Source organism: Cebus imitator, unplaced genomic scaffold (genome assembly GCF_001604975.1).
Source record: "Cebus imitator isolate Cc_AM_T3 unplaced genomic scaffold, Cebus_imitator-1.0 Scaffold121, whole genome shotgun sequence".
NCBI lineage: Eukaryota > Metazoa > Chordata > Mammalia > Primates > Cebidae > Cebus > Cebus imitator.
The window spans coordinates 4,550,773-4,565,880 of record NW_016107436.1 but is presented as its reverse complement, the minus strand read 5'-3'; the positions used below and the strand labels follow the sequence as shown (position 1 = coordinate 4,565,880).

Sequence of the window (15,108 nt, the reverse complement as noted above, 5' to 3'; positions counted from 1 at the left end):
GAGACGGGGTTTCACCATGTTGACCAGGATGGTCTCGATCTCTTGACCTCATGATCCACCCGCCTCGGCCTCCCAAAGTGCTGGGATTACAGGCGTGAGACACCATGCCCAGCCATTAATAATTCTTAAAATAGTAAATTGTTAAAATATTTATATATTGAGTTAAATGAAATTAGCTATTAAAATTAAGTTCACCTTTTTACTTTTCTAATGTGGCTACTAGAACATTTAAAACTGCATATATAATACACATTAATATTTTTATTAGATGGAAATACTCCATAGAATATCTTTACATTAAATACAATATCATCAATAACTATTAAAACTACATGATGAAATACAGGCTTTATGAAGAAATCAGATTAAAGACTATTTAGTATACTTAGTGCAATGGATTCCTCTAATCTCAGTGCACTGAAAATGGGTGCATGTTTTAATATTAAATTGCCTTTTACCAGCTATACTAAGAAAAGATAAATATATTTTGTTGTGGAAGAACAGACCCAAGAAAGTAAGACATCATATTATTAAAGGCTTGGGAGTTTGATCAATTTACATTAGGATTTGTGATTAAATCATAACCAAATCCACTTATATGTAATGCTGAGTAGAATACTGACAATCAATAATTATAATTACTGTATTTCCAAAAACCCAAATTTTTTAAAGGTTATTTTCTAGCATCCAATTAGCAAGTCTGACCAAGCTGTATCATTTAAACAAATGATGTGCTATTATTTAAACTGTTTCCAGAAGGTAATGTTAATCTTTGCTACAACATTTCTAAGTCTTATATATACAACCCTATCACAAAAAAAGAGTAAAAATTACTCAATGGTGGGACCTAGTATCAGCAATGACAGCTGGCCATACATTGTCTGTTCTTGAAGTCTAACTCAAGAAAGTTGTTTATAATATTCTCATCTAGCTTGGGGGGCCCCCTGGTTTAACCCTTTAGGAAAGAATGCTAAGGTAGCCAAGATGTAATTGTGGTGCCTTTATAGGGTTGGTCCTGCCAGTGAAACAACTCAACATCCAGAGGTTAGAAGAATGGACTCTGGAATCAGACCAATTAGTTCAAATCCCAGTTTGCTACTTACTAATTATGTAACGCTGGGGATGTTACTTCACATGAATTAGCTCGTTTAATCTGCATAACAACCCTAAGAAATGTCACTTCTATGATTATATTCCTTTCACAGATGAGGAAATTGAAGCACAGAGATGTAAAGTCATTTGTCTGAAGTCTCAAGGCTGGGAAATGAAAAGTCGGCTTTCAAACCTAGGCAGTGGGCTCCAGGGCTTGTGCTCTTTCTGCCTCTGCATGTAAATTGCTTAGCAGTGCCTGACCTGGGAGTTCTGGAGATGTTAGTTGTTACACTATTGCTATGAGTAAAGACTACTCTGATTCTGACCACTTCCTCACATTTACGGTCTCAAGAAGAGCCAGGTGAGTACAAGATGACAAAACCCAAACCAATTCAACATACATGAACTTATCTATGACGTTAAAACCTTTTTATTCTGTAATAATTTTAGGCTCCTGAGACCCCACATTACACCTAGTTGTGATGTCTCCCTAGTCTCCTGCAATCTATGACAGCTTCTCGGTCCTTGTTTTTTCATTACTTTGACACTTGATGAGTACTGGTCAGTTATTTGGTATTGTGTCTCCCAATGTGGATTTGTATGCTGGTTTTATGATGAGATTAAGGTTAGGCATTTTTGGCAAGAATACCACAGAAATGACGTTGTATCCTTCTACTGAAGACAGAGGGGTGTAGACATGTCTTTTTACTGGTGCTGTTCATCTTGAACACTAGGTTAAGGTGGCATCTGTTAGATTACTGTAAAGCCACGATGTTTCTCTTTGTAATGGACAAATATCTTGAGGGAGATACTTAGAGACCATACAAATACAGTCTCTCCTCAAACTTTTGCCCATTGGTTTTATCATCTATTGGTGGACCTTGCCTGCAAAAAATATTACTATGGGGTTTCCCTAGTGGTGGTTTTCTATTTCTCTCATCCTCTCTACATTTAATAGCTGGAATGGTATAGGACCTTTTGATGGCACATCAATTTGATTCCAAAAGGCTTTTATGAAACAAACCAATCAAGGCAGTAAAAGTTTACGAAGAAGTTCTAGAGGCCTTTCAAGCATGCAGTTTTAGTTTGCAGTTTCTGGAATTCTTCAGGAACCAAAGGCATTTCATGTGAAGAAATGTGATCACAAATGAAACGATGCTGCCCTTGGTGATTTGTCTGAGGCACCAGGCACTCCTGACCCCTTACTAAACACTTCCCTGTATTCACTGCTGTCGCTAACTTCCCCCTGCCCTCCTCCCTCAATGGCCACTGTTCCTCAGCATTCTTTATGGGATTCTTTCACCCTGTCTATCTCACGTATGTTGACATTCTTCAGGGTTCTACTCTTGTCACTCTGCATTCTTGTCACACTGTATCTTCCTGGGAAACAGCAATTAAACTGTTGCCAAACTATCAACTAATAAACACCTACATCCTTCTATCAACTAAAAAATATCTCAACTTGGATTTCTCAAGGTTGTGTCAAACTTCAACATATTCAGAAACTGAATCTTCTCCCTCCCTCAAAAAAACAATAAAAAAAGATTTTCTTCTTGCAGCCTATCTCTTATACATCTCAGTGATTACTACCAAGACCTATCCAGTTCCCTGAAACCCTGGGAGTCACTGCAGCCTTCTCACTTTCTTTTACCTCTTCATGGGCAGCCACTCCTAAGTAATAACTACTCACCTTTATAAATGTCTCTCAATCTGTCATCTCCTATTCCTTCCAGGCCTTGCTCTCATAACTTTTTAGTCCTTTATAGAAAATCCCCTAGAATTATCTTTTTTTTTTTAAAGACGGAGTTTTGCTCCGTCGCCCAAGCTGGAGTGCAGTGGCGCGATCTCTGTTTCCTGCAACCTCTGCCTCCTGAGTAGCTGGGACTACAGGCAGACAATACCACGCCCGGCTAATTTTTGTATTTTTAGTAGACATGGGGTTTTACCATGTTGGCCAGGCTGGTCTCGAACTCCTGACCTCAGGCGATCCGCCTGTCTTGGCTTCCCAAAGTGCTAGGATTACAGGTGTGAGCCACCGCTCCTGGCCAATTATCTTTCTAAAATGTGAATGTGATAACAATATTCCTCTCTCTAAAATCTTTCAATGAGTCAGTCTACAGAATAAAGCCCAAAATTCTTTTTTTTTTGAGACGGAGTTTTGCTCTTGTTACCCAGGCTGGAGTGCAATGGCGCGATCTCGGCTCACCGCAACCTCCGCCTCCTGGGTTCAGGCAATTCTCCTGCCTCAGCCTCCTGAGTAGCTGGGATTACAGGCACACGCCGCCATGCCCAGCTGAATTTTTGTATTTATAGTAGAGACGGGGTTTCACCATGTTGACCAGGATGGTCTCGATCTCTTGACCTCGTGATCCACCCGTCTCGGCCTCCCAAAATGCTGGGATTACAGGCTTGAGCCACCGCGCCCAGCCTAAAGCCCAAAATTCTTAACATGGCCATGATCTAGCACTCACCCATGCATGTAGCCTCACTCCTGCTATTCTCACATATTCACTTTTGGTGGCTATGTAGGCCAGTTGGTCCTGCCAGTGAAACAACTCACTGAAGAAGGTTAGAAGAACAGGTCTGGAATCAGACCAATTAGTTCAAATCTCAGTTTGCTACAAAAGTCTCTGCCAAAACAAAATAATTGCGTTTCCAAAATGGAACCCACAATCTCTCAAGCTTACAAACCTTTTTGTACACATTCTCTTTGCTTTCACTGGGCAAATGCCTACTAATTTCTCAAGGCTCAGTGAGGATGTCATATCTTGTGCAAGTCTTCCAGAGCAGTCTGCATCCCTCAAGGGTGGAGCAGGGTTATTTCTACTGCTGCAGCTCCCACACAGCACCTCAGTCGGCAAGGGCCTGCCACCCTCTCCAGACTAGTTGGCTCTCTGTATCTGCAGGTTCAGCATCCACAGATTCAATCAACCACGGATCAAACATACTTAAGACATAAATGGTTGTGTCTGTACTGAACATGTCCCAATTTTTTTTCTTGTTATTATCCCCTAAACAGTATAGTGTAACAACTATTTATATGGCATTTCTACTAGACTAGGTATTACAAGTAATCTAGAGATAATTTAAAGTACAGGGAGGATGTGTGTGGGTTATATGCAAATGCTACGTCATTTTATATAAAGAACTTGAGCATCGTGGATTTTGGTATCTGCAGGGGTGGGGGTGTGGGACTGTTTGTACATCCTGGAACCAATCCTCCACAGATACCACGGATGACTGCGAATGTCCCTGAGGGCAGACAGGGTCTTACCTACCATCTAATGTCCATCTTCTTGGAAGGAGACGGACACTAAAACTACTTATTATATTTTCATGTTTAACCCTGTTTAAAAACAATGCCTCTTGCTTGACTGTTGCCAGAATAAGATTTTACTACCTCTGGATATATGGGAATGTATGGGAATCTCCACTGCTATCAAAATGTTGAAAAAGCAAAGGTATCTAATTGCATTGACACATACCTGTAATGAACAATTTAATGAAATTAGTTGAATTCATTAATATAAAAAGCAGTTGCTATTAAAAAAAATCCTGTTTTTTTTCTTTCAAACTGATGAACATTTCTGAGTGCCTACTATGTACCAGATATTTACACATGATTTAATTTAATTTCCATACCAAATCCCTGAAGCAGGGATTATTATCTCTACTCAGTAAATGAGAAAAGTGAGGCCCAGAGAATAAAGAACAACCAAAATTATATTGCCAGACAGAGCCAAGATGTGAACGCAAGTCTGGTGATTTGAAATCTTGAGCTCCTCCTTCTACAGAACATTTATGTCCTCATAAAATTATAATTTTAAAAGTACAGTATTGGAGAAAAATTTGATCCCAAAAATAAAGAATAAGGTAATCATCTAATCTGGTCACCTATGAAGTACTATTAGTAACATTCTTCTTTAAATCCTTGGAGCTGGGGGTGGGGGGGGAGACAGGTACAGAAGAGACATGTCAGTAAGCAAATAAATGAACACTAGGAAAAGAGACAAATTCAACCTTGGAGTACTGATAGCAATAGTAATGACAGTAATAATGGCAACAAACACTTATATAGTGCTTACTGTGTACCTGGCGCTATTCTAACAGCCATACATACACTATTCATTTAACCCTCACAACAACCCTTCAAGGCTTGTATATTGTCATATTCACTTTACACATGAAGAAACTAGCAGAGTTTAAGGGTCTTGCCCAAAGTAACTACTAATCAGCGTCAAAGCTGGGATTCAAACTCAGGCAGTCTGCCTCTTAAATCCATGTTCTTAACCTCTAAAAATGAAACTAGAGAACCATGAAGATTTGGAAATTAAAAAATTATAACAGCCGGGCGCGGTGGCTCAAGCCTGTAATCCCAGCACTTTGGGAGGCCGAGGCGGGTGGATCACGAGGTCAAGAGATCGAGACCATCCTGGTCAACATGGTGAAACCCCGTCTCTACTAAAAATACAAAAAATTAGCTGGGCATGGTGGCGCATGCCTGTAGTCCCAGCTACTCAGGAGGCTGAGGCAGGAGAATTGCTTGAACCCAGGAGGCGGAGGTTGCGGTGAGCCGAGATCGCGCCATAGCACTCCAGCCTGGGTAACAAGAGCGAAACTCCGTCTCCAAAAAAAAAAAAAAAAAAAAAAAAAAAAAAAAAAAAAAAAAAAAAAAAAAAAAAAAAAAAAAAAATTATAACAATTTAACCTGAGACTGAAAAAAAGAGACACTAAATCAAAGGATGATACTTTCCAAAGTTGATGATACTTTGTACTTTTGTGAAGTTAAAGAAAAATAAGCATTTCCTGATGAGTTTTGTTAAATACTAAAACAAGTTAATTAAAGTAATTGAGAAATCTACTTCTCTGAAGATCTTTAAAAAATCAGATAGACTCACATTTGTCTAAAGGGAATTTAATGATAGGTAGGTTCTAAAAAGGATGTGGGATTAACTGTCTGCCTAAAACTGTCCTAACACAAGTTTACGATTTTCTCAGTGTGCACCTGAATTACAGGTAGTTTCTTTGATACGGAGACTTTGTGTGATGATATTGTGTCACATACACACACACACACACACACACACAGACACGACAGTTACCAAGTCTAAAAGTATAGCGATGCCAGGTTCTACTCTTGCTCCTTCTCATCTGTACCCTTATAAAACTCCTTAAAGGGCTCACAGGGGAGGATTTTCTAAGTCAGAAATTTCTCTATTTTCCCATAAACATTTTATTTCCCATCTCATTTAATAACTTTGTTAACATTCCCTGCAGTCCTTCATTTATGTCTTTTTAACATACTGTGTGCACATATGGCATCATGAAAATGGACCAATAAGACAATAACATTTTTATTTTTTATTTTTTTGAGATGGAGTCTTGCTCTGTTGCTCAGGCTGGAGTACAGTGGCGCAACCTTGGCTCACTGCTACCTCCACTGCCCGGGTTCAAGTGATTCTCCTGCCTCGGCCTCCCGAGTACAGGAACCACTGTGCCTGGCCGTAATATTTTTATATCATTCTATATAAATTATTAAAATTAATATAATTTCAACTATCTTACTTTTGTTTTCTTATTTTTTCTCTTCCAAGGAATGCATACATTATTTCACCCATCCATTCACAACAGTAGCACAAAAGTCAATGGAACTATATTTCCATCTTAGAATAAGAAAACCTGAATTGCGACAAACCTTCAAATATTGGTTTAATTATTTTCCTGATCCTTAAAAACAGAATCATCAGCAGAAAAGAAAACATAGCCTAACAGCCCGAATGCAAGAGAAGAGATACACATACAATATATGTTGACATTTTTCCAAAAAGTAACTCACCGAAGTTTCCTGCCTTTGCTGGCTTTCCTATCTACTTTTTTGTGGATTTTGCTTCGCAACTTCTGGATTGCAAGCCACTGCCTGGAAAATTCACGAACAATGTTATGCACCATCACTAACAGAAATAGTTATACATATTGACAAATTGGAATTTTTCTTACTAACAACCCTGCAGAAAGAAATCATCAACCTACATCAAGTTCCTCAAGCTAGTTTGGGGCCAGACTGACTAATCAATTGAACAGGATTTGTGCAATGGTAAAAAACAAATGGCAACTGGGAAATTCTACAGCAAATTTGGTTAACAATGCTCCTTAGTATTTGAAGTTGCTGTGACAAGCACTAAATCTACCAGTCTGCAGGCAGACCCATCAAACTGAGCATAGCTGCTTGGGTTTCTTTTTAATGTTTAAGCTATGCAGCATGTTCTATTACTAACGTTGCAACTGCTGGTTGGTTTGAGTGTATGAATTTTTTAAATCTAACTTTCCCTTTGGTAATCCTCCAGTGCTTTTTCTCGTGCTTTCCAAATTTTTGCTAATTTTTAAATAATTATCCACTACTGATACTAGTTTTTATTTGTTTTAAATTGTTTATATTTGTTTTACTTGTTTTAAACTGTTAATTTTCATTTCATCTACAAATATTTCAGTACATGTTGCTATACAAGAGACGAGACAAGGACTCTTCTCCTCTCAATATAATCTCAACACCATTACCACATCTAAAAAAAAAAAAAGTCAACAATAATTCTTTATTATCAAATATCCAGTCAGTCTTCACATTTCCTGGAATGTCTCAATTTTACAGTTGGCCTGTTTGGATCAGAATCCAAAAAAGAGTCACATATTCTACAGTCATTTTAGATAAGAAGGAATTAATTTTTCAATAAGGGATACTAGGCTAAGAAAATCTTCATGAATTGCTCATATGAACAAAAGTGAAAAAAAGAAAAAGGAGAAATAGCAGCAGCAGCTAGTCATCTTACGTGATTTATGTAACGAAAACTCAACATCAGAAAAAAAAAATCTAGGGAAATCCAATTACTGTAATCTTAATATAATCTTAATTACCATAATCTATTTTATTGTAAAGTCAGATAAATGTACAATATAATCACCACTTAAATGCAATTTGCTCTATCACATTAAATTTATAGTGAACAGCTCTCCATAACATTCCAGAGATAAACGAAGTATCAACAACATCCTACCATAAAATTCAAATATTTTACTCAAAATTATTTCATCAACACAAATTTTCCATTGCTTCTCGAAAGGCTGCTCTGCCTAGAATCCCATTCTGGCACTTTCGGCTTTTGTTTCCTTTCATGCTTTTGCAAATTATGACTCATGGCTATTTAAATGTACACTATTCATTAGGTAGCACTCTAAATGCACTTTTTATTTTCCAACCACAGGATGAAGCATACACACAAGAGCCTTCCTTCACTACTTTACATTCTAACCCGACATCTGGGTAATGCTGCCACGTTCCATTTCTAATTGTGCTGAAGCTTTTACTGAAGGGGTGGAGGTCTAAATTAGGGCAGACTCTAACAAAGCAGATTCGACTGAGAGCAAGGAACCTGTTGTGCAAAGTGCCGTGTTCTGACAGCTGAGAGCACACATTTGGGTGGCTGCTTTGTATCCACTGGTCAACAGATTGATATGGATACAATCACAACGCAAACCAGGGAGCAAAGAGCATAAGAAAAGCTCCGGAAAATAAACTCTAAAAATAAACACATAGGTGTTTTATAATTCCTTTTCAAATTGCACTTAAGGCAATGTAGGGTAAACAGTTGGTCACATTGTCTTTCTAGCTCTTATTATCTTGCTTAACTTCAGTAGGTACAGGACCAATCATTGCTTTGCAGGTAGAATTAAAGGGACTCAAGAGGAGAAATTATTAGATTGGCTGTTTGCATGAACAGAAAGCAAATCTAGATTACCTTCCCATGGCCACCTGATCGTTGGGATCCAAGGAGCTGGTCTTTCGTTCTATGAGTTCTCGAAGGAGCTAGGGGAAAAAGGAAAGCAACAGATTTATTTATCATCTTCCAGTACAACTGACTTTAAAAGGGGACAGAAGGAATTTTGAATGGCATAGTGACAGCTCTAAAACTACAATCAATAAGGGACAACCCAATGGCAAGAGCATTACTGAATTCCTATTAACCCTTTCATATTTATATATCTTTAAAAGGGTGGCTATAGCGGTAGCCGAGAACAGAAGCCCATTTGGAAGACTTACTGTACTGCAGTTCATTTCAAATAGATCGATGAGTGTGCAACATTCCCTTCATTTTTTTTTTTTTTTTTTTTTTTTTTGAGACAGAGTCTCACTCTGTCACCCAGACTGGAGTGCAGTGGTACAATCTCGGCTCACTGTAACCTCCGCCTCCTGGGTTCAGTCGATTCTCCTGCCTCAGCCTCCCGAGTAGCTGGGGCTACAGGCACGTGCCACTACGCCTGGCTAATCTTTTGTATTTTTAGAAGGGATGGTGTTTCACCATGTTAGCCAGGATGGTCTCGATCTCCTGACCTCGTGATCTGCCCACCTTGGCCTCTCAAAGTGCTGAGATTATAAGCATGAGCCACCACGCCCAGCCCCCTTCATTGTTTTTATAATTAGTTTTGTCTACTCCATTGATATTAATGGAGAATCTTTAAAAGGTCAGGTGGGAGGGCTGTGTGGCAAAAAGGGAAAAATACACCAGCTTCTCGCCAATAGGATAATGGCACAAGGTTAACTTCTGAACTATAACCTCCAGCAGTCAGGAAGGTCTTCCTCAGGCAAAAAGCCTTTATTGCATATAATTAAAAGTGTGGGCATCATCTTCTTGTTTTCCATAGCTGCTACTCTACCAAGCTTGCTATTAAGTGATTTAACTACTACATATGTTACCGACACATTCATAGACACAAAAATTTTAAGAGGGAACCTAAAGAAAGTGATTTGTGTATACTGAAAATATATGACAGAGGACTAGTCTCTCATCCCATATAATTAACTCCACAGGTGTGATTCTAAATGACTCTCCTACTGTCATCTTAATCCTGACTCTACTGCACCCAATTGAAATCTACATCTGTACCTTTCATACAGACTTAAGAATCTGCACCAGATCTTAAAGTCCTGGGTAAAGAGAAGCAATGGATTTTAAAGTTAAACACTAAAGGACAAGAATTCTAAATTATGATAATAAAACTACAAGTGCTATCTAGGGAGAAAGAGAAATAGAGATTAAAATTCCAAAAATCTTCGGAGAGAAACTTAGGGGAAGACACTAAGATAAACTAGTTCTGCTAATCATCTGACAATAATACAGGCTTGACCCTAAAACTTGTTTCTTCATAAAAATTAGCAATTATTTTGTAGGTGAGACATGGTGGCAATAGAGATATTTCACCAAATCAAATAGCTGAAGCCTGTGAGAAGATGAAGAAAGAGGAATAAATTCCTCTGAAAGCAGGTCTCTTTCTAATTTCATTTGTTTATGTAAGTAGGCACTGGAAGAAGTAAAACAAATTTATAAAAATATTCGCTTCCAAAAGATGAATCTCTATTGCAAAAGGGAAAAAGATATCTCAACTGCAATTAGAAAAGCTCCCATGATGTTTTTTCATTTGCTTATTTTGGACATTATTACCACAGCAATTATGTTTAAGAATGCAGGGACCAGAAGCGGCTGGTTTTATTATCACTAGAAAACAGCACGCTATTTCTCTACCCTGTTTATCTGATTGATTCCCAACATCTTTCTGGCAGCCAATCTATCAGTTTATCTCTCCTACTTCATCACAGTCACTTCTGGCAGCTAAATACAAGATCCAAATCCAGTGTTACACAGACATACGACACAGTAAACCTATGTAACACTGCTGCTGTGTAAACAGCTGCCCTTAAGGCTAAGCAGAAATGGGCTTCTGGTTCCTAGTCAATATTCTGTCAAAAGCAAGGAGTAGGGGGAGTGAGGGGGAGTGGTTAATAATAATAAAGAAGAAAAAGAAGAGAAAGAAAAATAAAAAGGAAGGAAAATAATGGAATAACTGCATTTCATTGCCCTTACCTTGTTCGAGCCACACAAGAGATTACAATAACCATTTCTGGTTTTCCTAATCATCTCAGATCCCTTAAGACTGGGCAGTCAGGGTCACTGGGGAGCAGGCACTCATGGAAGGCTGCCCCAGCACCACAGGGCCGACCCTCGGGAAGACAGCCTCACAGGCCCTTGCTGAAGGCTGGAAATTGGAGCTCACAAGTGGATCTATTATACTTGCAGTGGTCTCTGCAATTCAAACACCAAGTTGGTGTAGCATTTACTTTCAAGCACTTTGTGTACTATACATATTCTGAGCTGCATTTTCACACACAAGTGCTTTGCATGACTATTCCTAGTCATTCATGACTTGGAAGATTGTTTTATTGGTCTATCTGGCCAGGTCAAGTTTATTCAGTACCATATTTCAGAAGATTCTGTTGTGTCCACGGTAAGAAAAAGAAAGCAACAACAAAAAATACAGTTAAACAAATGATTCCCATGGCTATTACTATTTCCCGTAGCTACCACTATCACTGGCTTTAAATTTAATTAGAAAATTGTTTTCAAAAAACTCACTTATAAAAAAAAGCTCTGGGGATACTGGCTGAAGAATTTGATTTTACTTCTGATTTTAACTTGTATAGCTTTAACTTTACAAATAAACTTTTCTACTAAAATTCAAGTTTCTGTTACAATTATTAGAGCTTTTTATTTCAACAATGATGATTTAGTATTTGTAATAATTTTCTATGTGATTTGGAAAATGGAGAGAGAGAGAAAATGTTTTTGCTCTAGTCCGTTAAAATTCCTCTGGATAATCAATTCAGAAAGGGTTGATTACACCTCTAGTTCTAAGGGAAAAATCATAGATACAGTTAGGTTTTCAGGTCGGCCACGGAAAGCTATTTAACCCATACCAATATACAAGAGGAAAAGTACTAACAGTACTATTCAGCATCCAATCAACATTTGTAACACTCACACCAGAAAAAATGCACCCTAGAAACAGCTAACAGCTAAAAACGGCAGATTGAACACAGTAGTTTATCTCTTCTCAACCCCTCTAAGAGGCAGCTGAAGAATAAAATAAATATTAACCCACAAGAAAAAAGAGAAAGGGAGAGCTAATGAGTGCATATTTTCATAAATTTTTCCAAGACAGTAAGAAGATGGAGGAGTTATCACCCAAATGCCCAGAGTGAATAAAGGTGAAGATGAAGACAACTGCATTAGGCCGCAGAATTCCTGTGAGGGTCAGCTCTCTGGCAGGTACCATGCAAGGTGGGAAAAGAGAAGGAGCAGAACCACTTGGGCTTTCTCCATTATCCCACAGAGCCCAGTGGCAACCATCTCTACCACCTCCCCCCACTCGCTGAGAGAAAAGAAATTTTATTCTTTGGAAAAACTGAACCACAGAAGGTCCAGAGTAAAGAAGCCTGGAATGAGGTACAAAGGAAAAGCTCTATGTTAACCTCTAAAACACCTCCCTTTCGCCCATCTTATTTGTAGAAAGCTAACAGCCCATGCTATAATTTCCTAGGCAGGAAAGCAGAGGAGTCTTTTCTAGAAGAAACTGAATGGTGTCTGCTCCCCCACCCCCAAAATTAGATTTCGAAGTTGCTATGTTCTTCTGCATGTGTCCCCCAAAATCCACAGGTTGAAAGCTTAATCCCCAATGAACAGTGTTGGAAGGTGACTGAGTCATGCAGGCTCTGCCCTCGTGGATGGGATTAGGTATTCCTCTAAAAGGGCCTGATAGAAGGAGTCTTTCCTTTTTGCCCTTCCACCTTCTCCTACGTGAATATCCTCAGGAGAATTCAGCACCAAGGCACCATCTTGGAAGCAGAGAGCAGCCCTGGCCAGACAATAGAAACTGCAGAAACTGCCAGCTCCTTGTTCTTGGACTTTACAGCCTCCAGAATTGTGAGAAATAAATTTCTCCTCTTTTAAAATTACCCAGTCTGTGGTATTTTGCTATAGCAGCACAAACAAATAGACATATAGAAAACTAGGCAAACAAATACAAATCCTGACATCCAAGGCTACTTTAACAAAGAGGTCAGTTTACTACATAATTATATTTAAAGAAGCCAAAAGCTCTCCCCAACTTTCAGCGATTCCAAATAATAAACTTTAATGCTTTATTCTTAAATATGAACAGACAGTTAAGGATTGCCTGCATCTGAGGGAATCCTCATGCACAGACCAAGCAAATGGAAAAGAGGCTCGAGGAAGCAATGCAGAGAACAAAATAAATGCTTAAAAAGGAAGGAAAAAGCCCCAAAACTTACAAGGAATATCCCAGAGGAGTGGAAGAGGGTACACTCTGATGAGAGCAGGATACTGTGAAAAACAACTAAAATGGGAAAATAAACACTAAACAGAAAAATTTTTTAAATCCAACAGAAGAACTTAAATGAATGAAAATCTCTAATAAAAAGAAAACCAAAAGGCAACAAGATAATATCTTCTTGCTTTTTTGCAAGACAAGACAAAAATTTAGAGGATAATCCAGAAAGTCAAATATCTAACAAAGGCTGGGAGAAAATGTTTGGAGTAATACCGAAAATTTTCCAAAATCAAAGAAAGAATAGGAATGCACCTGCAAAGACCTAGTGCTACGAATAAAAAAGGGCCTTTGTCAAGATACATCAGCATGAAATGCAGATTACCAGGAGTAAAGAGGAGATCCTAAGCAGTTAAAGAAAAAATGGGTTACATATGAATAGGGTGACTATATGTCCCAGTTTACCCAAGAAAGTCCTGGTTTATACTTGTTTTCCTAATATGCTGTCAGGCTAGCACCTTACATGTTCCATTTTTGATAACAAATTATACGGTCACCCTACATATTAAAGAACGAAAATCTAAATGGGAAAAGACAAGTTAACAGCAAGAGCAGATAGCACAGGACAGCAAGTTACCTTCAAAATTCTACAGAAAATGACTTCCAGACTCAGATTCCATGTACAGCCTTGTTAATGTTATTATTATTATTATTAAGACAGTCTCGCTCTGTCACCCAGGCTGGAACATAGTGGTGCAATCTCAGCTCATTGCAAACTCCGCCTCCTCAGCCAAATTATTAACCCAGTATAATGAGAGTTACATAAATGCATTTTTCAAACACCAAAGGACTCAACAGTTTACTTCCTATGTACTCTTTCACAGGAAGATGTACTTCAGTAAATGAGTATACAAAAATCAAGACAAAAGACATTAGAAAAGAGAAGTCTAATTAGGAAAGAAGCAAAGGCAAGTCCAAGGAATACAGCCAGCAGGCCTGCTGTGCAGCCATACCAGAAGAGTCCAGAGAGCTCTAGGTTGAGGTCCCCAAGGGGGGAAAGAAGTAAGAGGGAGGTGCAAAAGGAAAGGTTATTCTATATATTCAAGGCATGTGGAGCATATAGGGAAAAACAGCAATAGTTAACACAGAAAACTAAGCAAATCTTTTAAAAACAGGCATTATTAACTCTAGGAAAAAACAAATTTGTAAGAAAAACGTAATCATAATATAGCACTTGTTCCTATAGTTGGGATGTTCGTCCCCTGTAAAGGTCGTGTTGAAATTTGCTCTCAATGTTGTCTGGGCCGTGCATAGATGAAAGTCCTCCCTTGGTTGTGGGGAGTGAGTGAGTTCCCACTCTATTAGAGCCCGGGAGCTGGCTGTTGAAAAGAGCCTGGCGTGCTTCAGTCCTCTAGCCTCCTCTCTTGCCACGTGATCTCTGCACATGCCAGCTCCCCTCCACCTTCCTTCATTAACAGAAGCAGCCTGAGGCTTCCACCAGAAGCCCAATCTTCCCAGCAGCAGAAGAGTGAGCCAAAGAAACCTTTTTTCCTCAAAAAATTACCCACTCTCAGGTATTCCTTTATAGCAATGCAGAACAGACTATGACACTTGAGAACAACATTAGCTTAGTAATAATTATGTAAACACTGACAACTATTCTAGCAGGTGTGATACATTCTCATTGCAGCTTTGATTTGCATTTCCCTAATGGCTAATGATGCAGAGCATCTTCCTGTGCTTACGTAAGGCCATTTGTGTATTCAGATCCTTTACCCATTTTAAAATGAGGTTATTTGTCTTTTTGTTATTGACTTGTAAGAGTTCTTTATATATTCTGGATAC

General features: G+C 38.6%; 1 protein-coding gene across 2 annotated transcripts in view; it reads right to left on the bottom strand.

Annotated features, from left to right (window-relative positions):
- AATF (apoptosis antagonizing transcription factor) overlaps window positions 1–15,108 on the bottom strand; it is a 114,629-nt gene that overhangs the window by 32,285 nt on the left and 67,236 nt on the right. For both annotated transcript variants that reach the window (XM_017539855.2, XM_017539856.2), the window contains 2 exons: window positions 8,883–8,950; window positions 6,929–7,009 (listed from right to left, as the gene is read on the bottom strand). In XM_017539855.2, coding sequence (XP_017395344.1) covers window positions 6,929–7,009; window positions 8,883–8,950 — 149 coding nt within the window. The remainder of the gene's footprint in view (window positions 1–6,928; window positions 7,010–8,882; window positions 8,951–15,108) is intronic.